This window comes from Tiliqua scincoides, chromosome 1, assembly GCF_035046505.1.
Source record: "Tiliqua scincoides isolate rTilSci1 chromosome 1, rTilSci1.hap2, whole genome shotgun sequence".
Taxonomy (NCBI): domain Eukaryota; kingdom Metazoa; phylum Chordata; class Lepidosauria; order Squamata; family Scincidae; genus Tiliqua; species Tiliqua scincoides.
The window spans coordinates 292,511,755-292,539,289 of record NC_089821.1 but is presented as its reverse complement, the minus strand read 5'-3'; the positions used below and the strand labels follow the sequence as shown (position 1 = coordinate 292,539,289).

At 43.1% G+C, this 27,535-nt stretch overlaps 1 protein-coding gene across 4 annotated transcripts in view; it reads left to right on the top strand.

The window, feature by feature from the left end:
- The first annotated feature begins 252 nt into the window (after positions 1-252).
- Positions 253-27,535, top strand: part of EML5 (EMAP like 5) — a 154,062-nt gene continuing 126,779 nt past the window's right edge. For all 4 annotated transcript variants that reach the window (XM_066628260.1, XM_066628244.1, XM_066628234.1 and 1 more), the window contains exon 1: positions 253-579. In XM_066628260.1, the coding sequence (XP_066484357.1) occupies positions 383-579 (197 nt within the window). In that variant the 5' untranslated portion in view covers positions 253-382. The remainder of the gene's footprint in view (positions 580-27,535) is intronic.

Sequence of the window (27,535 nt, the reverse complement as noted above, 5' to 3'; positions counted from 1 at the left end):
GAGTTGGCGCGTGGGGGAGGGGGCAGGGTTGACGTCGCGTGAGGCGGCAGGAGCCGAGGGAGGCTCGGAGCGGCTGGAAGGGGACGGGCGCTCTCTCTTCGCCTGCCTTGGGCAGGACTCGCCCCCCGCCGCCTGCCCTTCGGGTGGATGCTCATCGCGGAGCCGCCGCCGCCGCGCAGCCATGTCTAGCGGCAGCAGCAGCCGGGCTGGCAGGAGGGGACGCCTTCTGTGAGGAGGACAGGCGGCGGCGGCTGTCTGAGGAGGCTAGATGTCGCCGGCCAGGGATTAAGCGGGGAGGCGACAGTCCCGGGCGAGGGGCGACGGCCCCCTTCCTCCGAGGCTCCTTCGGTGGGAGGACCCGACTGCAGGCGGGGAGGGGGCCATGGCCGACCGCAGCCCCCCGAACTGCCACCTGCGGCTGGAGTGGGTCTACGGCTACCGCGGCCACCAGTGCCGCAACAACCTCTACTACACTGCCGCTAAGGAGATCGTCTACTTCGTGGCGGGCGTCGGCGTGGTCTACAGCCCCCGCGAGCACCGCCAGAAATTCTACCTAGGGCACCAGGACGACATCATCAGGTAGGCCCCCCGTCCCTTCAGCTCTTCTCCACAGGAATTTCTGCTCGCAGGACAGCATGTTCCCCCGCCAGACACCCTCCGCCTCCTCGCGAGGGCAGCAGTGACAGGCAGGCGACCGACCGCCTCGGGCACCAGGGCGCTCCTCTGATCCCCCCCAGAAGCAGCGCTGTGGGATCCTTCTGGGCAGTGTTGTGTTCCGCCCCCTCTCTTCCCCCTCGGGAGCTACACACTCACTCGTCTTCATTTGTTATTCCACGACTGTCACTGGTTCCCCAGCTCCTTGCAGTCACAGGGTGGCCAGATGTCTCGACCACCAAAGAGGACAAGGCACCCCAAACTATAGGAAAATGTAGCATGTGCCAGCCGCCTTAGGGCACCAGGATCCTCCTTTGACCCCCATCTCCAGGAGCAGCGCTGTGGGATCCTTCTGGGCAATATTATGTTCACCCCATCCTGCTCCCCCCTTTGTAGGAGTGATGCATTCATTCATTTTAATTTGTTTTTCCAAGGACTGTCACTGGTTCCCCAGTTCCTTGCAGTCACAGGGTGACCAGATGTCATAACCACCAAAGAGGACCAGGCACCCCAAAATATAGGATATGACAACCACCTTAGGGCACCAGGGTCTTCCTTTGATCCCCATCTCCAGGAGCAGCACTGTCATCTTTGGGATTCTGAGAAATATCTTGTTCACCCTATCCTGCTCTCTCTCTCTCTCTCTCTCTCTCTCTCTGCAGGAGCTACACACTCATTCATCTTCATTTGTTATTGCAAGGACTATCACTGGTTCCCCAGTTCCTTGCAGCCACAGGGTGACCAGATGTCAGAACCACCAAAGAGGACCAGGCACCCCAAAATATATGAAAATATAGGATGTGACAACCATCTTAGGGCATCAGGGTACTCCTTTGATCCCCATCTCTAGGAGCAGTGCTGTGGGATCCTTCTGGGCAATATTATGTTCACCCCATCCCGCTCCCCCCCCCCAGGATTGATGCATTCATCCATTTTAATTTGTTTTTCCAAGGACTATCACTGGTTCCCCAGTTCCTCTCCAGATGACATAACCACCAAAGAGGACCAGGCACCCGAAAAAATGGGAAAATATAGGATAGGACAATCACCTTAGGGCACCAGGGTCTTCCTTTGATCCCCATCTCCAAGAGCAGCACTGTCATCTTTGGGATTCTGAGAAATATCTTGTTCACACCATCCTGCGCGCTCTTTCTCTCTCTCTCTCTCTCCAGGAGTGATGCATCCATTCATTTTAATTTGTTTTTCCAAGAACAATCACTGGTTCCCCAGTTCCTTGCAGACAGGGTGACCAGATGTCATAACCACCACAGAGGACCAGGCACCCCAAAATGCAGGACATCCAAGGAATGTGATAAACACCTTAGAGGACAAGGGTCCTCCTTTGATCCCCATTTCCAGAAGCGGCACTGTTGTCTTTGAGATCCTTCTGTGTAATATTATGTTCACCCCATCTCACTCTCTCTTATTCTCCGGGAGCTATGCATTCATTCATTTTAATTTGTTATTCCAAGGACTATCACTGGTTTCCCAATTCTTTGCAGGCAGGGTGACCATGTGTCATAACTACAAAAGAGGACCAGGTACCCCAAAATGTAGGGCATGACAAAATAAAAGCTGAAACCACTCGTCTATTGATTTTATGTGGTTAACACTATAATACCTATTATTAAGTTTAAAACTGTATTACGTGTAGTTTATTACGTATAATTTATTACAAGAAGGCTATGTTCTGCCTGCTCACAGGAAAATGGAGGACATTTTAAGTTCTTTTCCAGGACATGAGGTTTAAAAAGAGGACATCTGGTCACCCTGCTTGCAGAACCACACTCTTCCTTGTTTCAGATATTATCTGAGAAACAGTCTTAACTTTAGTTGTCAAGGACAGTTGTTAATAGTCAGCTGGTTATTTTCTCCTGGTCTTGGAGGAATAAGGTGAAGAAACTTGATCCTGTAAACACAGATTGTATTTGCAGTTTGGGATTCCTATTCTACTCCCTGTTTTTGACTCTCTCAAACACATATCTGTTATCAGTGATCTCAAATACTGCATTTGTCAATGCTGTGGGTGCCCTCTTGACAATACTGTCCTCTTGCCAGTTTCAGACAGTGAAAGGTGCACGAAGAGCAGGCATCTGCCTGCTTCCCCTCTCTATGAAATTCTCCCTTAGGGATTTGTCAGAGTCCAAGTTTAAGTATCTTTCCGAAGCACTGTAAGCTCTACAAGTAACTGTTTGGGGCAGACTTTAAGTTGTTGTTGGCAACCTTCAGTCTCGAAAGACTATGGTATCGCGCTCTGAATGGTAATTCTGGCACAGCGTCTAGTGTGGCTGAAGAGGCCCATTCGGGAGTGACAATCCCTTCCACACTGGTAGCAACTATAGTGTGTCCCTGGTCTGTCTCCCTGGCTATGGGCCTTCCTTCTTTGCCTCTTTGCCTCAGTCTGTTGGCAAAGTGTCTCTTCAAATTGGGAAAGGCCATGCTGCACAGCCTGCCTCCAAGCAGAATGCTCAGAGGCCAAGGTTTCCCATCTGTTGAGGTTCATTCCTAAGGCTTTCAGATCCCTCTTGCAGATATCCTTGTAGCGCAGCTGTGGTCTACCCGTAGGGCGCTTTCCCTGCACAAGTTCTCCATAGAGGAGATTCTTTGGGAACCAATCATCGCCCAGTCCCACGACATGACCAAGCCAACGCAGGCGTCTCTGTTTCAGCAGTGTATACACGCTGGAGATTCCAGCTCATTCCAGGACTGTGTTGTTTGGAACTTTGTCCTGCCAGGTGATACTAAGGATGCGTCTGAGGCAGCGCATTTGGAAAGCGTTCAGCTCCTTCTCCTGTTGTGAGCGAAGAGTTCATGACTCACTGCAGTACAGAAGTGTACTCAAGACGCAAGCTCTGTAGACCTGGATCTTGGTATGTTCCATCAACTTCTTGTTGGACCATACTCTCTTTTTGAGTCTGGAAAATGTGGTAGCTGCTTTACCGATGTGTTTGTTTAGCTCGGTAACGAAAGAAAGAGTGTCGGAGATAGTTGAGCCAAGGTACACAAAGTCATGGACAACCTCCATCTCGTGCGCAGAGATTGCAGTGCAGGGAGGCGAGTCCACATCCTGAACCATGATCTGTGTTTTCTTCAGGCTGATTGTCAGTCCAAAGTCTTGGCAGGCCTTGCTAAAACAGTTCATGAGCTGCTGGAGATCTTTGGCAGTGTGGGCAGTGACAGCTGCATCGTCGGCAAAGAGGAGGTCATGCAGACATTTCAGCTGGACTTTGGACTTTGCTCTCAGTCTGGAGAGGTTGAAGAGCTTTCCGTCTGATCTGGTCCAGAGATAGATGCCTTCCTTTGCAGTTCCAAAGGCATGCTTCAGCAGGACAGCAAAGAAAATCCCAAACAAGGTCAGCGCAAGAACACAGCCCTGCTTCACTCCGCTTCGGATGTCAGAGGGGTCTGATGTGGATCCATCAAAGACTACAGTGCCCTTCATGTCCTTGTAGAAAGATCTGATGATGCTGAGGAGCCTGGGTGGACATCCGATCATGGGGAGGATCTTGAAGAGGCCGTCCCTGCTGGCCAGGTCTAAAGCCTTCGTGAGATCTATGAAGCCTATAAAGAGTGGCTGTCGTTGTTCTCTGCATTTCTCCTGCAGCTATCTAAGGGAGAATACCATATCGGTGGTGAACCTGTTGGCTCGGAATCCGCACTGCAATTCTGGGTAGATGCTCTCTGCAAGTACCTGGATCCTCTTCAGTGCAACTCGGGCAAACAGCTTTCCTACAACGCTAAGAAGAGAGATGCCAAGGTAGTTATTGCAGTCACCCCTGTCGCCTTTGTTCTTGTACAGCGTGACGATGTTTGCATCCCTCATGTCCTGTGGTACTCCACCTTCTCTCCAGCAGAGGCAGAGGATTTCATGCAGCTCAGTGGTGATGATCTCTTTGCAGCGCTTTAGGACTTCAGCAGGGATGCTGTCTTCCCCAGGTGCCTTGCCAGATGCGAGGGAGTCCAGGGCCACGTGAAGTTCTGCTAGGGGTGGTTCACTGTCAAGCTCCTCCAACACAGGCAGGCACTCGATATTGTTCAGTTCTTCCTTGGTTACTGCATATTCTCTGGAATATAGCTCAGAGTAGTGCTGCACCCAGCGTCCCATCTGCTGCGCCCGGTCCTGGATGACCTCGCCTGTGGCAGACTTCAGAGGGGCAGTTTTCTTCTGTGTTGGACCTAGGGCCAGCTTGATACCGTCATATATCCCCTTGATGTTGCCCATGTCAGCTGCTATCTGTATCTGGGAACAGAGTTGGAATCAGTAGTCGTTAGCACATCTCCTGGCAGTCTTCTGGACTTTGCTGCGAGCAGCTCGGAGGACCTGCAGGTTGCGCTCACTGGGACAGGCTTTGTATGCTGCCAGAGCTCTCCTCTTTTCCTCAATGACTGGTGTCAATTCCTCAGAGTGGGCTTCAAACCAGTCTGCCGTCTTGTTGGTCTTCTTGCCGAATATGGACAAGGTGGTGTTGTAAACGCCTTTAAGTAAAGACTTAAGTAAAAAGTAAAAGTAAAAGTCTTTAAGTAAAAAACTTTAAGTGAGAAAGTGTTAACCCTGTCACTAAAACATGGTCTTGAATACTTACATAAACAATGGCTTTTTAATCTATTTCTGCAAAGTGTGCTGTAAGAATTCATATTATTCATATTTGTCTAATATGTCCCCTCCTCACAATCCTATGGCTGACACAAATCTGTCCTATGTTGATACTGCAGTACTGTCCACTGTTTATCTCAGCTCCAAGAAATGAATTTTCCTGATTTGTTCAAGTCTCTAAACTGAGAAAACTTTACTGTTGATACATTATGTAACTGACCTATTTCTGCAGCCTGAAGTATTGTCTTTATTTGTGTTCTTACTGCTGAGTGTACGTACCAATGCAATTATAGTTTTGCATGTGTGTAAAGTTAACTTTCAGAGTTATTACAGAATTGTCAAATGAACATAAAATATTTTTTAATAGTAAGCACCATAGATGTTTTGGAGGTGTATTTGTAGATGGTGAAACTGAATATAAATTTTGAAACATTTTGCTTTGGGTTCTTTATAATATCAATTGTTCCAGGTCTGTGTGTGTGTGTGTGTGAGAGAGAGAGAGAGAGAGAGAGAGAGAGAGAGAGAGAGAGAGAATTAGTGACAGTGGAATGTTCTTTTGGCGAAAGTTAATGGTTTTTCTTTTGAAACTGAATATTTGACAGCTGTGGGTCCCTAGTAAAAATAGGGCATTGAATTCTGAAGTTTGGATGATTTCCCCCCTTTTTTTATTAAATGCTAATCATTTGGTGTTTTGGGATGTTTTTACTTGAAACTAAAAACTAATGTTGATGGAGGAATCTATATAAGCTTTATGGGAGAGTTAGCAAAAACCCAAATAAGTTTTTTTCTGAGACCTTATTTTTGAAGTATGCATTTTTAGTTTGTAGGATGTGTGGTGGTGTTCTGACGGCTTGCATCTATGTTAGAAAAACATACTTTCGCCGGGGGTTACCTAACTCCCAAGAATCCACAGGTACATCAAGAAGGTAGTAACTGATAAGGTGGAGGTAAGCCAGGTGGCTATTTCCTTCTACTAAGCATTGGAAAACAGAAGACACTTTCTGCTACCTGTGTAATACCCTGGTATTAGTTGTTCCAATTTTCCACCCTCAGTATTTTTTCATCAAAAAATGTTCAGTGTTTCCTTTTGCATGATCTTTCTTTTTTAATTTGCACAAAGCACATGTAAATTCCATGATTTCGTGCTAGTGTGAAAAGCCTAAATGATGCCGCATCCTGAGAAATTTAATTTTTTTTGAACTCATCTTTTCTAGCTTGTATGATTGCAGAGAGAAATTTGAATAGTTTCAAGCAGTGTCTGGTGAAATCTCAGAAGCCAGTAGAAGTTTCAGTAAGATTTCAGTGAGCAATGTGTCCTTCATAGCTTTTTATCCCTTCCTAGCAGGCTCATATTTCAGTCTCACCACAGGGCAGTGGTTGTTAAAACCCACGCAAACCATGCTGCAAAACTGAAAGCAAGTTCTGTGAGTTTGTATAAAGTTCTGAAGCTTACTATTCCTGAGAACTCTAGGCCAGGGTTCCAGGCCAACAAAGGAGATGTCCAGGCAGGTACCTAAGGCTAAGGCACAGCACAAGAGAGTTAAGCAGGAAGGATGACTTGGCTGCAACTGATTTCTGGGGTTTTGCAGATTCCATGGTTGGGGCTTCTTTGCAGTAAGTATCTCAATGTTGATGTCTTAGCGCAGAATTTTGATTTCTTGGCACATGACAGTAGTAGCATCTATATAGTTCCTCTATGTCCCTCTTCACCCTAGAATGGGATATTTTCTGATGACTGTTGCTGGTGTCTCTTCTGCACTTCTTTTTAGACTATGAACCTTTTGGGGACAGGGAACCATATATTGGTTTATTTTCCTATGTAAACTGCTTTGTGAACTTTTTTTGTTGAATAGCAGTATATAAATATTCTTAATAATAATTATAGGGTGGTATGCTGCAACTTCTGCATGTGTAGAAAATCTTAGGAAAGGCAATGTTCTCAACAATCTATTAGGTAGGGAATTTTAGACAGGGAAAAATCATAACTTGTAACGCCTTTAATATTTTAAAACAAAGACTGAAAATCAGCAAGCACTGGGATGCTGGGGATACATGACTATACCTTATTTTGTGTAGCAACTAACAGCCCAATCCTATGCATGTCTACTCAGAAGTAAGTCCCATTAGAGACAATGTGGCTTACTCCCAGGAAAGTGTGGATAGAATTGGGCTGTTAATTGTTGTTACTAGTGAGAGATCAGGTGAAAATATGAGATCACTGTATTTAGTGCAGATTTAGTGGAGCTGGAGTGCATTGGGTTCCCCCCTTTTCCTGATATTTGTGAAAGAAAGAGAAATCACATGCATTATAGTTAGACAGAGAAACTATGGAGTATGATTAAAAAGTTACTAGTTGAACCATTCTGTTCTTCTAGTTCAGTGATTTTCAACCACTGTGCCGTGGTACACTGGTGTGCCATGAATGGTCCACAGGAGTCCCGTGGGACTTTGGGGAAGCTCATTTATTAGTAGGGCAATTGGGCAATTTGAGCCCCCTACCATGGTGTGCCTTGTCAGTGGTCAAAAAATTGATGGTGTACCTTGACAATTTTAGCGCCTTGTCAGTGTGCCATGAGATGGAAAAGGTTGAAAATCACTGATCTAACTTTCTAGATTTGTTGTTATTAATCAGCAAGTGAATTTTTATTAGTGGGGATTTTTGTATCTAGTTTGAAAACATCAGCTTAATAGTATCTGTATCTTTTTTTTTTAGCAAGAATTTCCTTTTTCATCTTCCTTTGCCATTAAAAGGGTATGTTATTAATTCATTTTGTCTGGCTGCAGTAAAATAGAAGTCTGTGCTTCAAGGGAAAAAGCTTCTTTCTTTATGAATCTTTCTCCTTTATTTGACAGTTGGTGTTGAAAACAGGCCACTTTGATTGTGTCAGTATATTTCCAGTAGGAATCATGTGACTAGATCAGTGGTCTAAATCAGTGATCATTTTAGCATCAGGACCCAGTTTCTAAAATGACGTACTGTTGGAACCTTTGCCTGGTTTTTGATAGAAGCTAAGGCACGTTTACCTACTCCTGAGTAAATGTGCATGTGCAGCTTAGTTTTACTTCCCATAGAGCTCAGTACATTTTCTTTGTCAGCTGGGGGGATGATATCCTTTAGTGTTTTGGGGGGCCTGTGTTCGTTGGATCAGAACCATTCTGGTAGCATTGCATTGCTCTTGGCCTACCCTTTGAAGTGAACTGAGGCACACTCACCTCCTCATTAGTAAACATGCATGTGCGACTCAGTTTCACTTTCCATAGAGCTTAATACGTTTACCTTTGCTATCAGCTTGACAGGTTCACAGCCCGCCAACAATCTGGTCATGACCCACCATTTGGGAAACACTGGACTAGATCATTGGCGGTCCTCTTCTATATCTTATACTTTGATTCAAAATACATTTAATGGGAAGTAAGCACTGGTTTCATTAGCATTTATTTTCATGTAATGTGCTTAGTATCACTGTCACAGTTGAAATTCTTTTAAAATTTAAATCATGCTGGTCTGAGATAGTTAAATAAACTGCTACTGCTACTGCTACTGCTACTACTACTACTTAAATCGACATTAAAAAGAATTTAAATTACAATTAAAAGCAAAATAATTTAGAGCCTGATCCTATTGTCCAGCAGTGCTGGTACTGGGTGTTGTAAAAGTGTTGTAAAGTGCTTACTGACACCTGATGGACGGTATGGAAGGACTGTTAGTTATGTTATAAGTATAGTTTAACAGGGGAAGCTCACATGCTTAAAAAGCTGAAAAAGCTTTTTCTGGTCCGTCTGTGTCTGTCTGTGAAAAGAAAAAAAAATTGTTCCGTTTGAAAATCCAAGCCGCTTGGCAAAATCTTGGCAGCATGTCAAGATGTTCTTGGCACAGCAGAACATTCTGATAAGAATATGCAGGCAAAATCAACAGGCCTTTGTTCTCAAAGAAAAGAAAAAGGTTTGCGGTTTTAAAATCTGTCCATTTTGCTTTTCAAACCACAGGACAGTATTATTCATTAAGCTAAAAAGTCTAATATGTATAAAATTATTAAGAGAGGTATTTTAGTAGGTATTCACACAAAATCTCATAGCAATATTATAGAAGAACACTAGTCAGCTTATTCTTCCTTATTCTTCAATATTTTAAACCAGTTTTGTCCCTCAACAAGTAACCAACATATAAAAGCTATTATAAGGAGTTTTAGTGGCCTAACTTCATTAAAAGGGTTTAGTAAAGAAGAAACACAGTAAAATCATAAAGTTAGTTTCCCAGACAAAAAGCTTAGGAAGCAGTTCTGTTAAAAGGTCACTGCTTAGAAAATCGGGCAAAGTAAGTTACATTTCAGAGATAGATAAATACCCCAACTCGGAACATTATGATGACAGATCAAAGGTAATGTGGGTTCAAAAATGAATAAGAGAAAGATTTCTTTTTAAAATCTTTCCTTATAAATGAGAATTTTTGCTTGTATTTATATGAACATACACCACTATACATCTTTACCAAGAAACGGGATGCAGATAGAGTGGGACATGAAATAGCAGAGGGTCCAGTTTAACACAAGTTAGCAAAAGCCAGAGAACCAGAGCTGGGAACCAGAGAACAGAAACACTGACGTCAGACAAGATAGAACACAGATAGCTTTTGCAACAAAGTCCATTGATATATTGAGAGCTAAGGCCAAATGGTCAGTTTTGAGCAAAATTGAGGTTACAGTACCATCTACTGGTTGTTCAACTCTTTAAATTGTATATGGTTAAATGTATGGAATTGCCTAATTTGAAAAACTGGTGACGTGAACTTTACCAATCAAATGTCTAACGCTATCTCCAGCCAATGACATGTCTCAAACAGGGAACCCAAAATTGTAATAAAAGAGAGGGATTCAGACTGGAGATGTGATTCCCACATTCTCACTCTCACACTCACTCTCAACGCTTGGAAAGGAATCCCTTGAGACGCTGGTTGATGGGAATGGAATAAAAGCTTGGAAATGATCTTGCCTACTGAGTTTGCTTTTGAACCTTGCATCACCCTGTAACACACCTAGTGAGTAAGTGGTAACAGGTGGGAATGCCTGCACCGTCCCATAGGCAATGCATCCTGCCCAACAGCTGCCAGCTGAAATAAGGTCTGTGCTGGACAGTAAAGTGGTGTGGAGAGGGTGGCAGGAGGGCATTCAGGAGGCTGGGAGGGGATGTTTTTGGGCAGAGGAGGGAGGGCAGGGACTATGGAGCAGACCTCTGCTGTATCCTAATCCTTGTCCTGGCCCTGCTGGCATTACACAGGGCTACTTGGTTCTGCACCATCTAAATAGCTGGTGCAGATCTGAGTAGCTGCATTATGGAGGATGGGGTGCTACACATAGTAAGGGAACAAATACCCCCGAAGAGACCTCTCACCTGCTCAAATCTAGTGCTGGATATAACTTCGAAAGACCTGGCGGCCCTGCTGTGCCAGTGTTGGATAGGATTGGGCTTTTAATATTTTACATGTAGTGAAAAACAAGCAACTCTTTGATTACTTTAAATCAAACCTATCTTGTTTAGAATTTGATGTGGTTTTTTTGGTCTGTGTTGCGGAAATGTTATTCTGTAACATTTTTTCTGATTGGTATTTACTGCATAGGTTTAAAATGCAGCAGACCTACAGCCCAATCCTATGCATATCTTCTCAGAAGTAAGTCCCATTATAGTCAGTGGGATTTACTCCCAGGAAAGTGTGGATAGTATTGGACTGTAAAGCTGCAATCCTATGCACATTTTCTGAGTAATCCGCACTGAATACAGTGGGAGATACTTCTGAGTAGACATACAAAGGATTCTGCTGTTAATAATATAGCTCTTTTGTTGAAGATAACAAAATCTATCAAGTGCTAATATTACAGAAGCAAAGCTAATGCTTTGAAAATTGTTCTGAAGTAAAGTCAGACAGATAGAAGATCTCTGGGGTATCTGTGGTAGTGGAAAGCTAGTGTCATTATCTGATGTATATAGTGGCTCATAAGGATCTGAAGGCCCGATCCAAAGGGCCTATGCCAGCACACAGTGTTGCAAGCATGCAGTAAGGCATGACTGCTGGGGGGGGGCACTGGCTCAGTGCAAGCCCGCCTGGGGATTACACAGGATAAGGAAGCATAAGTGCTGGGCAGCTGTGCGATGACAGCTGCCTGGAGCTCTGGGTGAGTGCTGGATGGCGGACTGGTAAGTCATGTGGGGAATGGAGGTGTTCTGGGGTGAGCAGGGCAGAGCAGGGCAGGGGAGAGGGAGGAAGCGGGGCAGTAAGGGCAGTAAGATGGTGACAGACCTTCCCACCATATCCATATCGCCCTGCTGCCATATTCTAACCCCCCTCCCGGCCCGGGAGACCCGATACAGGTCTCCTTGAATCTGCACCTGCTTAATAGTGGGTGCAGATCCAAGAGATCCATTGGGGCCGCCTAGAGATTATACGGGGTAAGGGAGCCTGGGGTTACATGGGGTTAGGGATTACACGGTGTAAGTAGACCTTGCACTGCTTCCCAGCCCCATGGGATACAGTTGTAGCCATTGCGGTGCTGCTGTAGTCCTGGGCGCTGGAAAGTACAGGATTGGGCTGTGAGTCAGCAACTCTATTTTCTAAATGCTGTCACTGCAAATAAGATTTATTTTTCTAATTGAGTATTGTTCTTGTTTTATAAACAATAGTCAGCAAAAGTTACAAACACTGGGCACAATACAGATGCTACTTTATGCTTGTAGAGGACAGAATGGAGTTTTTACATGTGACCAAGAACAGCAGGATCCAGAACAGGGGCCACATGTTTCTGTTGTAAACTGCCTCTCCAATGCAGAGCATACCTAGAATTTCTTGGCACCATTTCATGTTTGTGCTACATGGTACCTAGACTAATATGGCATGAAAGGACTTCTGACTCTTACCCTGGCTCAGTTTCCAGGCACTGATTGCTGCTGTTCCAATCCTATAAGCCAGTGGTTCTCAAACTCTTGTGTAGAGTGGGGGCGAAGGAGAAAGCAGTGGAACAGTTCACAGGATTGCTGTGCTGCAGAGTAAGGGAGGCTGTTTAAGTTACTTACTTGCTGGGGCACGGGGGTTTGGAGAGCCCTGCAGAGCCCTCTGCAGGGCTCCCAGTGCCTTGTAGAATGTAAAAAAAAAAGATTGCAACCTACTTCCCAGTTGCAATCACTAAACTGGAAGTGGGTTATGATTGTTCTTTTAGCATTCTGCAAACAACAGAGAGTGTAGCAGTGACTTTTGGGGAGCAACCAAACAGGTTGCTGGATGTAGGTGCGAGAGCAGAAGCAATGAAAAGTCAGACAGAAAATCAAGAGACAGCAGGCATATTGAGGGTTGAGAATGCAGAGAGAGACAGGCAGCTTGTACCAGCCTTCTCACTGCCGTTTTATTGAATTTTGCAACATTAATTCAAGTTACATTGAGTTCCCAGATTGTGCCACATTAGAATCTCATGCAGGGGTGAGAACAATGGGTACTTCTTTCGAATACCGTATCAGCTCGCACTGTGGCCTCGGGAACTTGGCACCCCCTCGGCCTGCCGTGGGGGGGGAGGTTTGCCTTGCCTTGCCATATCACCAAAGCCTCAGTGCTCCTCTGCATAAGCACTCTCTGTTGGCAACCTGCAGTCTTGAAAGACTATGGTATCGCGCTCTGAAAGGTGGTTCTGGAACAGCGTCTAGTGTGGCTGAAAAGGCCAATTCGGGAGTGACAATCCCTTCCACACCGGGAGCAAGTGCAGTCTGTCCCTGGTCTGTCTCCCTGGCTATGGGCCTTCCTTCTTTGCCTCAGACTGTTGGCCAAGTGTCTCTTCAAACTGGGAAAGGCCATGCTGCACAGCCTGCCTCCAAGCAGGCCATTCAGAGGCCAGGGTTTCCCACTTGTTGAGGTCCACTCCTAAGGCCTTCAGATCCCTCTTGCAGATGTCCTTGTATCGCAGCTGTGGTCTACCTGCAGGGTGCTTTCCTTGCACAAGTTCTCCATAGAGGAGATCCTTTGGGATCCAGCCATCATCCATTCTCACGACATGACCGAGCCAACGCAGGCGTCTCTGTTTCCGCAGTGCTTACATGCTAGGGATTCCAGCCCGTTCCAGAACTGTGTTGTTTGGAACTTTGTTGTTTGGAACTTTAGTGCATAAGCACTAAAACACCACATTTCCCCTTTTGTATTTATTTAATTTTGAGATAGCATTTTATGAAGTATGAAACAAGTGTAGGCCTTGTCAGCCAAACAAGAGGACTTCAGGTTGGCATTGTGGTGTCATAACACACAAATTTTGACACAGTGAAAAGAGCACACTGAATAAGACAAAAGGACCTTCATAAAAGAAATGACTGAATAAATACATGCTAAAATTACAGTTGAGAAAAAAGGCAACACTTTTTCCTCTAAAAAATGATTTGCTGTGAGCAGAATTATTATAAATCAGCTAAAACAACAGGTGGTGGTTAGGTAAACAAAAATATATATGCACTCCCTTTAGGGGGTGTTGGATGACAATTTTTCAACAAGATTATAAAAAGCAAAAACAAACATAATAATAACAACATTGAACTTTTTGTTAGGGGTCCTTGATTCACTGGATGTCATCAGGAAGCTGGGAATCTGACCTCTCAGGCTTCAGTGCCATGACATCTTAAAATGTTTCTGTGAAAATAAACAGAACAGCAGAGCCTTGCTCCTAGGTTATTTCTAGGTCTGGCAAGTACTGATCATGACTCCTATGTGTTTGTTTTTCATGGGGAGGTGAATCTTTTTAGATTCAATATTAAGAAATTCAAAATACATAATAACACATATATTATTGTATACTGTGTCTAAACAAATGAACAAATGATCTCATATCCCTTGTTTTTAATTATTTAAATAAAAAAATTGTAAGATGCACTGTGTGTGTGTTGCAAGGTACTTTAAGATGTTGCAAGAGATAAAGCAAACTGAGCAGGCAAAAGTGGTGATTATTAGTTCCAAGCATTGAGAATGAATGTGAAAGTTAGAATTTAGCAAAAGGTTGTAACACAGCGTCTTAAGGGAACATTTCCAAGCATTGAGAGAGTGTCAGAGTCAGAAGTGAAAGTGAGTGAAGTCACATCAACATCTTAAGGGATTCATGTCCAAGCATTGAGAATGTGTGTGATATTCAGAAGTGAGAAGAAGAGAGAAGCTTGTGTGTGTGTTATTACAATGTGGGGTTTTCTTCTTGAAACACATACATTTTTTACTGGAGACAATTCTGTTGTTCCATCTTACACATACAATTATCACATATCCCCTGCAGTCAGCAAATGGCATTGCACTTTGAATCACAATGACCTCATTTCTCATAACCATCGTATGACTTTTCTTCTGGCCTTCGAAATGCAACATAACTGTTGCTAAACTGCTATCCTCTGCACCCTCTGTGAGAATCTGAACTTTGAACCTGCAAATAACCTTGTGTGAACCTTTCTGATATAGTTAAACCACCACAACTAATTTAAAATATTACTATTTACTAGTAATTTATATATGCACTAAACTGGTTTTAAAATGAAGATGAGATCTGGTGTGTATATTGTTTTAGCATATGCGTGTAAGTGGTGCTTTGAAGACGCTTTCAAACCAAAAAGTTTCCTGTGGTTTGAAAACAAAGGAACATTCACTGTGTTTGCATCTTATCTGTTGTGTTGAGAACACTGGGCACACAGCCAAGTCCAGCAATCCGTTTGACTTTCAGTTTTGTGTTTTTTCCTTGATCTTGCTTGGACATTTAACTTATAGTGTTGGCATCCTTCAGTCTCGGAAGGCTATGGTGTCACGCTCTGAATGGTGGTTCTGGAACAGAGTGTCCTCTCCAGTGCGCGAAGCCTGGGTAAAGTAGGTATGGAGGATAGGCTGTTACCCATGCAGCAAATCCCCCCTCTCCACGTCGCTGAAATGGTCCAATGGAAAGGCAGAGGCCAATACGGTTGGTTCCAGCGGCGTCGCAGGAGTTGCCAGAACGTGACTGTGTTCAGCCATGAACTGCCTCAGGGACTCCGGCTCCGGATTTTGCCTCGAGGTTGACTCCTGAAGCCTTTTCCATAACTGGATGTAGCCACAAGGCAGTGGAGGTTTGGGATCAGAGTTTTCCTTCTCTCAGATGAGCTGCCTTCCCAGGCTGACGAGTCCCATCTACCCGGTGGCTGTTTAGTCGCCTCTTATGACAAGTACAGCCAAACTGAGGGCCTATTCTTATCCCCAGCCCCCAGGGGATTTAACTTATAACATACCTTCTAAGATGTGGAAACAAAAAGAAGGCTTAAAAACAATGAAAACAGGCATATATATACAGGTAACAAAAGAGAGATCAGTATGGAATTCCTGGCTAATTTTACAAAGCAATTGTTTAACTAACATTTTGTAAACTGATAAAAAAACATGGTAAATTAAACATCTTATAAGAATAAAACAGAAAGGCCTTAAGGACTTGATTAAAACTATGGGATCAGAAAAATTTTCTGATGGAACAGAATGAGACCAGAAAATCATTTTCTGATGAAACAGAATGGGATCAAAAAATCTTTTTCCTGATGAATTTAAACCATGGGATCAGGAAAAATTTTCTGATGAAGCAGAATGGGACCAGAGAAAAATTTTCAAATGGAACAGAATGGGATCAGAAAATCATTTTCTTGGTGAATTCAGGGAGGTCCTTTAAGGTCCTGATGAAAGCTTTGGGATCAGAAAAAGTTTCTGATGGAACAGGATAGAATCAGTCAAAGCTATGGGAACAGGGAGACTTTTTAAAAGCCTGAATAGCTTTGTTATTACTGTTACATAAACATCTTAGAAAAAAGAGGTGTAACTCTGACTATAAATAACAAAATAAGGTTTAGCTTGACTTTAAAGCTGTGATAACTGCTGCCAATGGGTAAAATGGCTGATGGCTGCAGTTCTAAAAGGTGTGTGGAATGAGAGACACTGGGAGACCATGGTTATATGATAAATATTGAGCTTGGAGTTGCTGCTGCTTAAAAGCTGAAGCTTATGAATATGGCTTAAATTTCATGATATAAGCCAGGGGAAGATTTTTTTTTTTAAGGACTGATCACACATCATTTTAAAAACTATTATGGCAGCTGCTAATTCAGCTCTCTGTGCAGAGATTTGGGAATTGGTAACATGGTTTTTTCACTGACCTTCCTTTTGGTGTGTAACTACTTTAGCGATGGGGATTGAGCATTTGATTGGTTTTAAAGAGAGATTTGCCTGTGTTACTTGGGCAAGCCTAGAATTTTTGGGAGTATAAATGTCCCTTCCTTCACATACTTAGCCCTTTGTTTTTTATAATGGGTAGAGTGATTCTTAAGACTTCTTGGCTTTGAAGTCTTATTGCTTGCTCTTTGCTTTTTCTAACAAGGGAAATGATGGCTTCTTGATAGAAGAACACATTCTTTGAGGGGTTGGATGAAAAATGAAACTATTTAAGCATCTGGGGAAAAATAGCCTGGTTTGCAGGATTTTGACCTTTCTTAAGGTGGTCAAACAGTGGTTTTAACAATTGTTGCAAATGTTGCTCCCAAATGTTGCAATTACACCAAAGTTAACTGTTGGGGGACATTTAATTCAGGTGTTGCAGGTATAACACAAAATGATAGCACTTTATGCTCAAACTACAAATAAAGTGCTTGTGTTTGCACTTTTTTTCTTGGTGCTATATGAAAACTAGACTGTTATGAAATTTAAGACAGGTCCTGTAAGAAAAAAGGATTTACTTGGGGACCTGCTATTAAAATCCATATGATAATAACTTATGAGTTTTAGATATTTATTTTTAAATGGCTATAAAGCTTAACTTACACTCAGCTGACACAAAGTTGGGCTGTTTAACATGTTTTGGGAAAAAACTTAGCTAATGATACTTTTGGCTTTTTAAAGTGGTTGGAACGTTACTGAGCTATACTGCTTTCTGTGCAGGGATTCTTAGGGTCTTCCAACCATAGGGAACTAAATGATATGTATGTGTTGTACCTTTTTGTAATTCTTCAGCATCTGTGCTAGTGATGCTAAAGTCTTTAAGTACAATCTGTACCTCTTTTGGCACAGAATGGGGGAATGTTTTCCGTTTTTTAACTGCTTGCCTTCGTGCGTTGTGGCCTTGTTTTACAGGGAGAACTATGGACAGCTTTAAAGACTCCTCTGCTGTTAAGTCTTCTGATTTTTTTTTTTTGCGTTTTGAGCTATGGTCTCTATAAGGGATGGCTGCTTGTTAGTGTCTGATTTTTCTTTTTTGTTCTAGCTGGGTTGGTGCAGAGGAGGGAAAAGGAGAATTATAAGCTGATGGTCTTTTAGGAAGAATACTGTTTTTTTTCTTCCTCTGACTGCTTTTGCAGCTCTGCCTGCAGAGCGAACGTTTGGATGGTAAATTAAGTCTGTGACCTCTTGGGAGGAAACACGGTGCTGAGCTTTGCTAAGGAGAAACAGTAAATCATTGCGGTGATGCTCTTACTTCAGCCGAAAGGCTGGAACCCATACTCACCTGGGATCCTGAAGGATGCTTGATGCCTCTGTAACCTGTGCCGGGCGAGGTGAGTGGGCTGTGATCTGCCTGGTCCTTGTTCCAGGTTCAGATGAAGCAATGAATGGGAAGCAACCAGGAAGGAGACAGTCAGGCTGCTTGATATAGGAAAGAGCGAGGGTCCCTGTTCGGGCGCCAGATGTAGCAGTGACTTTTGGGGAGCAACCAAACAGCTTGCTGGATGTAGGTGCGAGAGCAGAAGCAATGAAAAGTCAGACAGAAAATCAAGAGACAGCAGGCATATTGAGGGTTGAGAACGCAGAGAGAGACAGGCAGCTTGTACCAGCCTTCTCACTGCCGTTTTATTGAACTTTGCAACATTAATTCAAGTTACATTGAGTTCCCAGATTGTGCCACATTAGAATCTCATGCAGGGGTGAGAACAATGGGTGCTTCTTTCGAATGCCGTATCAGCTCACACTGTGGCCTCGGAACTTGGCACCCCCTCAGCGTGCCGTGGGGGGGGGGAGGTTTGCTTTGCCTTGCCACATCACCAAAGCCTCAGTGCTCCTCTGCATAAGCACTAAAACACCACAAGAGAGCTTTGCAGAGTGGTCTGTGGGGCTCCCAGCACACCCCCCTCCCACCCTGGCAGCAAGTAAGTAACATAAAAAACAGCCCCCCTTCCACTGCATTGGCATAATCCTGAGGGTCACTTTGCAGCTTTTTTTTGGTGCCACACCCCTTAAAGGGAAAAGGGCAGGGGTTTCCAGGTGGCCTGTTTCTCAGGCTGATAGCTTATGTTAGAAGCAATCATGCAGGGAAACCAGCTTTTTTGTTTAGGTGAAAGAGTCCTGGCATCAGTACAAGACCACAGTTTATATCCTGTTGTGGCCTAGCGCTAGTTCTAGGTTGATACTGCTATACTAGTTATGTCCCATTGTTCTTCTGTTGCAATAGGCACAGACCCACACAGAACTAGTGGGAAGGGGCTCACTGGAGTTTAAAAGCACAGAACTATATTCAGAGCTGGAAAGAGAGTTTGCCAGCAACAGAGTGAAATTACTGATTCTTACTAGCTGTAGGATTTTGTAGTGGCACTAGTATCACAAAGCATAGCTTTCATACCTACCTGCTGCAAATTATAGGATCATGGTGCCAAAAAAGCACATGCAGTTTGAAGCTACGATGAACATAATCCTCTCTGTATTTGTATATTTTCTTAATTTTAAACTTGTGAATAGCTGTGTTGAAAATAAAAGAATGCCAGTGATGTTAGTCTGGATTAAAACCTTAATCATGTATATAAGATGGCGTTATTAGCATTAGGCTATGTAGAGTGGTACTTCACCACCTCTTCATGCCTAATGAGTAAAACCTGAAAAGTGCTGTGGGTGCTTAAAACCAATGATGCAGCCATCTGTTTTTTTTTTTCTTTGCCTTTTAGTTTTCAACACTTCATTGGCTTCAAAAGATGATTACATTTGCAGGTCTAAAAAACTGTGTTATAATAAGTGAAATAAGATGATATTGGAATTGACCCTGAGTGAAAGGATTTAACAGGGGTTTAACTTCATGCACACCAAGGGAATGCTGTAAAGCAGTGTTTCTCAAAGTCTGTCTTCTGCTATACCACTTTGCATGGTCCACTGGAAGTAACGAGTGATGACATCACCTTTTACTTATGGGTTGGGAGGCCAGGTGTAACGCAACAAACACTGGTAAGAGGCTCAGGGTTAAGGTTAGGAGGACAGGACAGGAGGGCTTTTTCGAGTGTGGAAAAGCATACTTTGGAGCTCTGTCCACTGAGCAAAGCCACCTACCGCTGTTTGTTGCACAGTGTTCCTGGTCTTTCTGCCAGGCGGCAGAGGTCCAGGGGTCCAGTGCGTACCACCAGACACCATCTCAAGTACCACTGGTAGTACCCATACCATTTGTTGAGAAACACTGCTTTACAGTGTCCATTAAGGCTGTGAATCTAATATGCTTCTCTGGGAGTAAAGCTAATTGAACCCGGTGGGATTTACTTTTGAGTAAACAGTCTCAAGGAGCTCACTGTATTAGAGCTGCTGTGCACTTATTCAGATGGAAAATGTAAATTTATTTTATTTATTTATTTATACAGGTATTTATATACCGCCTTTCTTTGGGCAGATTTCTCCTCAGACTTTAATCCAAGGCGGTTTACATAGGCAGGCTGTTCTAAACCCCCGTAGGGATTTTTACAATTGAATAGTTCTAGTCTTTCATAGAACTCCTCGTTCCAGCTGGATTCCTTCCTGGTCTGGCCACTCTCTGGCCCTTTGCCTCCCACGCTCCACTTGACGGCAACTCCTCTCTGCCACCTAGGGTCAGCTCATCAGTACATCAGTGTGTCATCAGTTCTCGAGTACTTCGGAGCTGCTTTGTACCAACACCAATATCTATATTCAGAATCTACAGTCAGTGTGGAGACCTTGAGTTTGTTCCTTTTAATGGTTAAAAGATGTCTTGCTGCCCTGTTGTATGCCTGCACAAATAATCATGATGGATATTTCACCAGTATACAGGCATGCTCTGGTACAAAAACTTTGGAAAAAAAACCTTATTCTAAGATACTGGCAGTACAGAAGCTTTGCTGCAGATATTTCATATGATTGTATAAAATATATGTTTGGTAGGTATTTGGCATTTGTGACTGGTATGTTTTAATTTTCAGATTCAGATATTCTTAATTATTTGCCTTACTATAGATTCATCTTTCCTTATTTATTTACCAATTTAAAATAATTATATCTTGCTTCTCCATCAAATGATCTAGATTAGAAGAAAGCTTACATAAAAATGAAAACAAACTACATTAAAGCTAGCATAACAATGCAGTTATGGCACAGAACTAATAATCATAAGATGTTGAAGCTAATAAGAAAAAAGGTTACCTAGCCATCTTTCCTAAAATCCTGATAGTGCAATCTTATGCATGACTACCACACTGAATTCCATGTAACTGAGGGCTCAATCCTGTCCAGCTTGCCAGCACCAATGCAGCTGAAATGCTACCATGAGGTAAGAAAACAAATGTTCCTTTACCTTGAGGAGGCCTCCTTGACTGCCCCCCCCGCCATAGGGTGTAGTGCACACTGGAAAGTTGGATAGGACTGGGCCCTTACTCTCAGGTAAGTGTGTGTAAGATTGCAGCTATGAAAAGTAAGGTTTTAACTTTGGGGCTGCATTGTGGCAGCATCAGCTCTGGAAAGTTGGATAAGATTGCGCCCCGAGCCACAGGTGCGTGCTTACTCATGAGTAGGTGACCGTGCCTCAGTCCACTTCGAAGAGCTGGCCAAGAGGAACACAATGTCACCAGAATGGTTCCGGTCAGATGAACTTGGGCCCCAAAAAACACTTGAGAAGGAAGGCCCCCCCTCAAAGCTGAGAAGGGAAATGTATTGAGCCCCATGGAAAGTGAGCCACACGTCCCTTGGCTCCCATTGAAGGTGAAAGTGGAATGGACGGCTACCAGAATGGTCCTAATCTGATGGAGCTCAGCAAATGCTGTAGAAGGGCCCTCTTCCAATAGTAAAAAGCATAAGAACAGAAGCTTGAGCAGCTGGTAAGGTGAAACTTTTTTAAAGTTTCATAATGCTAGGTCCCAATAGAGCAGTGGTTCTTAAACTGTGGATTGGGACCCACTAAGTCAATTGTAAGCCAATTTCAGGTGTGTCCCCATTCATTTCAACATATTTTTTATTTTTATTATATTGGACTTGATGCTACCATGGTATGTGATTTGGAAAATGTTAAAAATCCATACTTTTAATAGGCTACTATGTCTTTGCTTTTAAGAATGGTAGTAAATCAGATTTACTCCCAAGTAAGTGTGGATAGGTTTGCGGTCTTTGGGATGTTTGGGGAATTTTTTTTAAACAGATCAGCAACTGCTTAGAAGGGTTCTTTATTTTAAATAAATTATACTTACTGTAAACTTTTAATTTACTTTATTAGATTTGGTCATATCAGGGGTGTGTCTCGGTTCTGGCCATGACATCACCTTCCAGGTTAATGACATCACTTCCAGTGAGTCACAACAGATTGTCATTCTAAAAAGTGGGTCCCAGTGCTAAAAAGTTTGAGAACCACTGCAATAGTGTGTCATTTCAAAAAGTGGGTCCTGGTGCTAAAAAGTTTGGGAAGCACTGAATCAATTCATTCTATGGTGTAGCTACCTGATAACTAAATAAATATCCTCTGGACTTTTAAAACTGTGCTGATCTTGTGTTCCATTTATAATCCATCAGCAAGAGCAAGTAAGGTGAATGATGCCTTATCTTAGGTCAGCACACGGTATCAGACTGTATCTGGATAATTTATGAAGATTTACTAAGATTAGTGTGTGAGTTTAAAGTTTGATTTCTTTTTAGGATTCAGAGCCTAAAATAAGAGAATTTGAAGCTATAGGTCATTGTTGGTTTTTTTTTTTTAAATAAAGGTTGCCTTTTTGTATTTTTTGATCATTTGTCTAAAGTCAAAGCAACCTTGCAGATAAGTAAAAAAATTGCCTGCTTATGCAGACAAAACACCTACTGATCTATTAATGTATTATTTTGCTGCCACGGATTCTACCACAACTACAAGAAGGGCTGCTAGACTACAGGTACCTTTCATTTTACCCGGGGGTTACATTTTGGAAAAACTGCACATACAGTATCTCAAAAACACATATAAATTTTAAAATACTGGTACCATAAGAATGTATGTAAATTGTGCAGGTTAGGGCAGGGGTGTCCAAAGTTTTTGGCAGGAGGGCCACATCGTCTCTCTGACACTGTGTTGGGGGCCAGGGAAAAAAAATAATTAATTTACATTCAAAATTTGTATAAATTTACATAAGTTTACATAAATGAATATAGTAAAGATGAACTTATATGAATGAATGAAGGTCTTGCAATAGCTCAAGGCCTATAAAAGGCCTTGCACAAAGCAAGGCTGGCCTTTCCTTTGCTGCCGCTACTGCATCACAGACATGAAACAACAAGCAGTGGTGGGAGCCCTCATCCCACAGCTCATGTGAGAGGTCAAACAGTTGCCCTCACGCTGAGAGCAGTTGCGTCGAGCTAGTGTGGACTCCAACAAATCTCCGGAGGGCCAGAGGTTCATTGGAGACTGAGGGCTCCCTGAGGGCCACATTGAGAGGCCTCGAGGGCTGCAAGTGGCCCCAGGGCCGGGGTTTGGGCACCCCTGGGTTAGGGGAAAAGTCATGTAACTGTTTACCTCACAAAATAAATAATTTATGATTTCCATTATTGATTTACCTTTGATTGATTTGTTTGTTTAATAGCCAAAAAAGCTAATAAAAAGTAAATACATCTTAAATAAACATTGTTTATTTAAATTTTTTATTTAAATCTCTTTTTAAATGTAAATACTAACACTTAACATTCACAATTGGTGATTTCTGCTTTCCCAAGGTGTTATATGTGGAGGGTTGAGGAGAGAGGTTATTGAGAGTAGGGTTCATTTATGTCAGCTGATGTTGGTGAGGAAGATGGCTGCCAGCCAAACATGGAAAGTTTGACCATGTTGTTTCAAAAATTTGGGAGTGTAGATTACTGTAGATACTCACCTATAGGGTGAGAAATTCCTGCCAGTAAACCAAGCTTAGATCATCACCCCAACTTATCTCCAAGGTTGCTCAAGGGTTAGAGCTTTTCAGGTAAGTCTTGGCACCAGAGAAGCAATGCAGAGATAATTAGAGAACTGTTAATCTCCACAGTAACCTCCCTGGGAAACTCCAGCCAAAGTTAACCTTTCATTCTCCTCCTTGAGAAATGGACTAAAGGGGTCAATTGAAATCAAGCAAACCTCCTTCCGTTTTGCAAATGCTGCTGCAACCTCCTTCCGTTTTGCAAATGCTTGCATTTTGCAGAGTTCTGTTTTTTTAAACACCAGGATGTCATCCTCATTTCCATTAAGACAAAGTTCCTGTCTACAATTCAATGCACCATTACTTAAGAATAACACCCATGGAAAGCAATGAGTCTACTACTGAGTAAATAGGGTTGCAACTGTGTGCTGCTACACTTGGTCACAGTCATTCCTTGTTGCTTGGCCTCTGCTGTGAATTGAATCGCACATTTCCAGTTAAGTGTTATAAGTTATATGTTGAGCCTATGGCTTAACACAGCAGGCACCTTAAAGAAGGATTTAATTAATGGTTCTCCTGCAGTGGTTCCCAACGTTTTTTCACTTGCACATCCCTTGGTAGCCAATTTCCATAAATTGTACCTCTCATATTAACTAAATGTAATATTTAATGTGCTAAATGTAATTTGTAATATGAATACTATAAGTCTTCATCTCCTCTATATGAAAACTCATACTTCATGTATTCCTCACAGTATTTTCTCTTTTTACGTGTTTGAAGAACCGGACTATGCCTTTGCACTGTTTTGCACCAGAAGCATCCTAAGAAAGAGAATCCAGGAGCAGCTGTGAGTCCAGGTGGACCCCCAAGCTGCAGACCTGCTCCTTCAGGGGGAGTGCAACCCCATTCAAGCGCAGGCTGATACTCCAGCACCTGCACTGAGGATTTTCAAACCAGGAGAACCTCTGCCTTAGCCAGATTTAATTTCAGCTTGTTAGCCCTCATCCAGATCCCCATCGCCTCCAGATAGCACTCCAGGAGCCCAACCACCACCCTGGAATCTGGAGGAAAGGGGAAATAGAGCTGGGTGTCATCAGCATATTGATGGCACCCCACTCCAAATCCCCGGATGACATCTCCCAGTGGTTTCATGTAGATGGGCAGGAGGTCTGGTCTAGAGGGTTAAGCCTCCATTTGCCTGAAGATAACATCCGAAGGTTACCAGTTCAAGGCCACTGGCACTGTGCGACCTTGAAGCAGCTGACAAGCTGAGTCGAGCTATTCCATCTGCTCTTAGTATGGGAGGATGGAAGCCAGAATGTGCGATCAAGAAAGAAACATCTGAATGTTGTGGTTTCTTGAAAGATAGAAACCTTCTTTCAAATTGTAAAAATCCCTACGGGGATTTAATTTGCCTGCCTATGTAAACCGCCTTGAATAAAGTCTAAGGAGAAATCTGAGGACCAAGAAAGGCGGTATAGAAATACCTGTATTATTATTATTATTATTATTATTATTATTATTATTATTATTATTATTATTATTATTATTATTATTATGTTAAATAGCATGGGGGACAAAATTGAACCCTGTGGCACCCCGCACCTCAAGGGCCACCACCATCTGGGACCAGTCCTCCATGTAGGAGCGGAACCACTGCAAAACAGTGCCTCCAACTTTCAACTTGGCCAATCGGCTCAGAAAGAGACCATGGTCGATGATATTGAAAGCCACTGAGAGGTCCAGCAGGACCAACAGGGATGCACTCCCTCTGTCCAGTCCCTGGCATAGGTCAACCACCAAGGGGACCAAGGCTGTTTCCGTTCGGGTTTCAAGCCTGACCTGAAACCAGATTGAAAAGGATCCAGATAATCCACTTCATCCAAGACCCTTTGGAATTGAGGGTCCCACCACCCGCTCAATCACCTTGCCCAGAAACGGGATGTTGGAGACTGGCCAGTAATTGTCAAGTACAGTGGAGTCCAGGGAGGGCTTTTTCAGGAGGGGCCGATCCACAGCCTACTTCAAAGCAAGCAGTAGTGTCCCTTCCATCAAAGAAGAGTTGATCACTCTCCCCCTCCACTCAGCCAGCCCCCCCCCCCGGCAGCTCTTATTAGCCAAGCTGGGCAAGGGTCAAGCAGGCAGGCAGATGACGTCACACTCCAAAGGAGTTTGTCCACATCCTCAGGCTGCACAAGCTGAAAAGGATCCCACAAAACTGCCATGAGGGAATTTGCGGTGAATCAGGCTATCGGTGTAACTAAACAAATAGGCCTTGCTGGTATTTTTCAGCAATGTGCCTCTGTGGTTCTAGTAACTTAACCCAGAGTTTCCAAAAGTATGGGTTGCTACCCACTGGTAGGTCATGAGCCCATGCCCTCCCACCCACCATTGTCTCTGTTTGCCTCCAAATCTCTTCCAGGTTGCGCTGGGCTAGCAACCCATGCTGCAGGCCTCAGAATAACTTGCAGAAGCCTCCAAAAGCTACTGTAGATACTAGTCTCTAAGTCAAAAAATTTATGCCTTAAAAATTGACACTTAAAACCTTGGTTGACTTATACACTGGTCAATACAGTTAATAAAGCAGAAGCTTCTGGGAGCTTCTGGGAAGCTTTGCAGCTATCTGGTGATGGGGTGTGTGTGTGTGGAACTGTGCTGAGAACAGGATACAGGGAGTGGAGGAAAAAGAATTTTTACCAGTAATTACAGTATTCAGAGGCAGTCAGTTTAGCTTCTTTTCAGAACAGGAAGAGGAGTGAAGGCATTTATGGGAATTGTAGTCTGTATGAGGGTTGCTGTAATGGAAGTGCAGCACTGTACTCCTCACAAAACCTCACAACTCCCACAAGCACCTTCCAGTTTGAAGAAGAAGGTAAAACGCCTCCTTTTTTTCTTTTTGCTGCTGCCTCAGAACAGTTCCTGGTAAGTCATTGTAGCAAATGCTACTTTGCTTTGGGAAGCACACAAGGCTTAGAGCCTTGTTGCTTTATTGGAGTGCAAGGAGCAGAGGCACGCTGAGGGTTGAGGGAAGGAACTGGAGCAGCAAGGAGTCAGAGAGGCAGAAAAGATGAGACGGCGATGCAGAATGAACACGGAGACAGGTTTCAAATGTGGATGCAGGGAGGAAGCTGGAAGCTGGAATAGAGACTGATCCTTGCCTAGCTTCCTCCAAGCCTTTTATTCACTCTTAAGCTCATGAAGCAATACAGTACAATACTGAGGGTTATTAAAGGTTAAAGATAACACTAGCCGGCTCAGGCTAACCACAACACATTTCTAGATCTGACTACTTCCTTATTTCTAATGCTAGCTCATCTTGTTTACTAGATAAAAGGCAGTGAACAAGGCCAAGCTCAGAGTGTGCTCTGGCCAAAGCAGATGTGTCTGCCTGTGTTGCCAAGTTCACTAAAACCAAAGCGTGCGTCTGCTCTAATTACTACAGTCATTTTTAAAGCATTTCACACACACACACCCTCAGTTTAGGGTTCTGAATTTTATAATGCCAGGATGTAATCCTCATTTTCAATTATTATTAACAATATTACTTAAGAAAAACACCTGTGGAAAGCAATGGGTCTTCTTCTGAGTAAATAGGGCTGCAACTATGTGTAGTGGTACTTGCTCATGCTCATTCCTTGTTGCTTGTTTTGCTGCTGTGAATTGACTTGCACACTCCCAGTTATGTGTTATAAGTTGTATGTTATATGTTGAACCTCTGGCTTCACTCACCAGGCATCTTAAAGAAGGATTTGATTAATAGTTCTACTGGTATGTTGTTTATAGTGTGCTTATTCTGAAAGTGTTTACAAAAAGGTTGTGAAGACCACAATTTCAGAAGGTAATGAATAAAAATGTATTTTATGATCTTTTACTAAAATTTTTAATAACTTGGAGACTGTACAGTTCTTAGGTAACAACTACTGGTAGGTTATTTTCCAAGATCTGGCCTCTGGTAAAATCAGACAAAATTATAATCAGGCACTCCCCTAAGTTTAACCCCCAACATGTATCTGAGGGTCATAGAAAACAGAATAGGAATGCCTTCTTAAAAAAGCAATGCATTGATATAGAGGAAAACAATACAAGAGCAAAGACTAGAGATCTCTTCAAGAAAATTAGAGATTTCAAAGGATCATTTCATGCAAAGATGGGCATGATATAGGACAAGAATGGTAGGGACCTAAA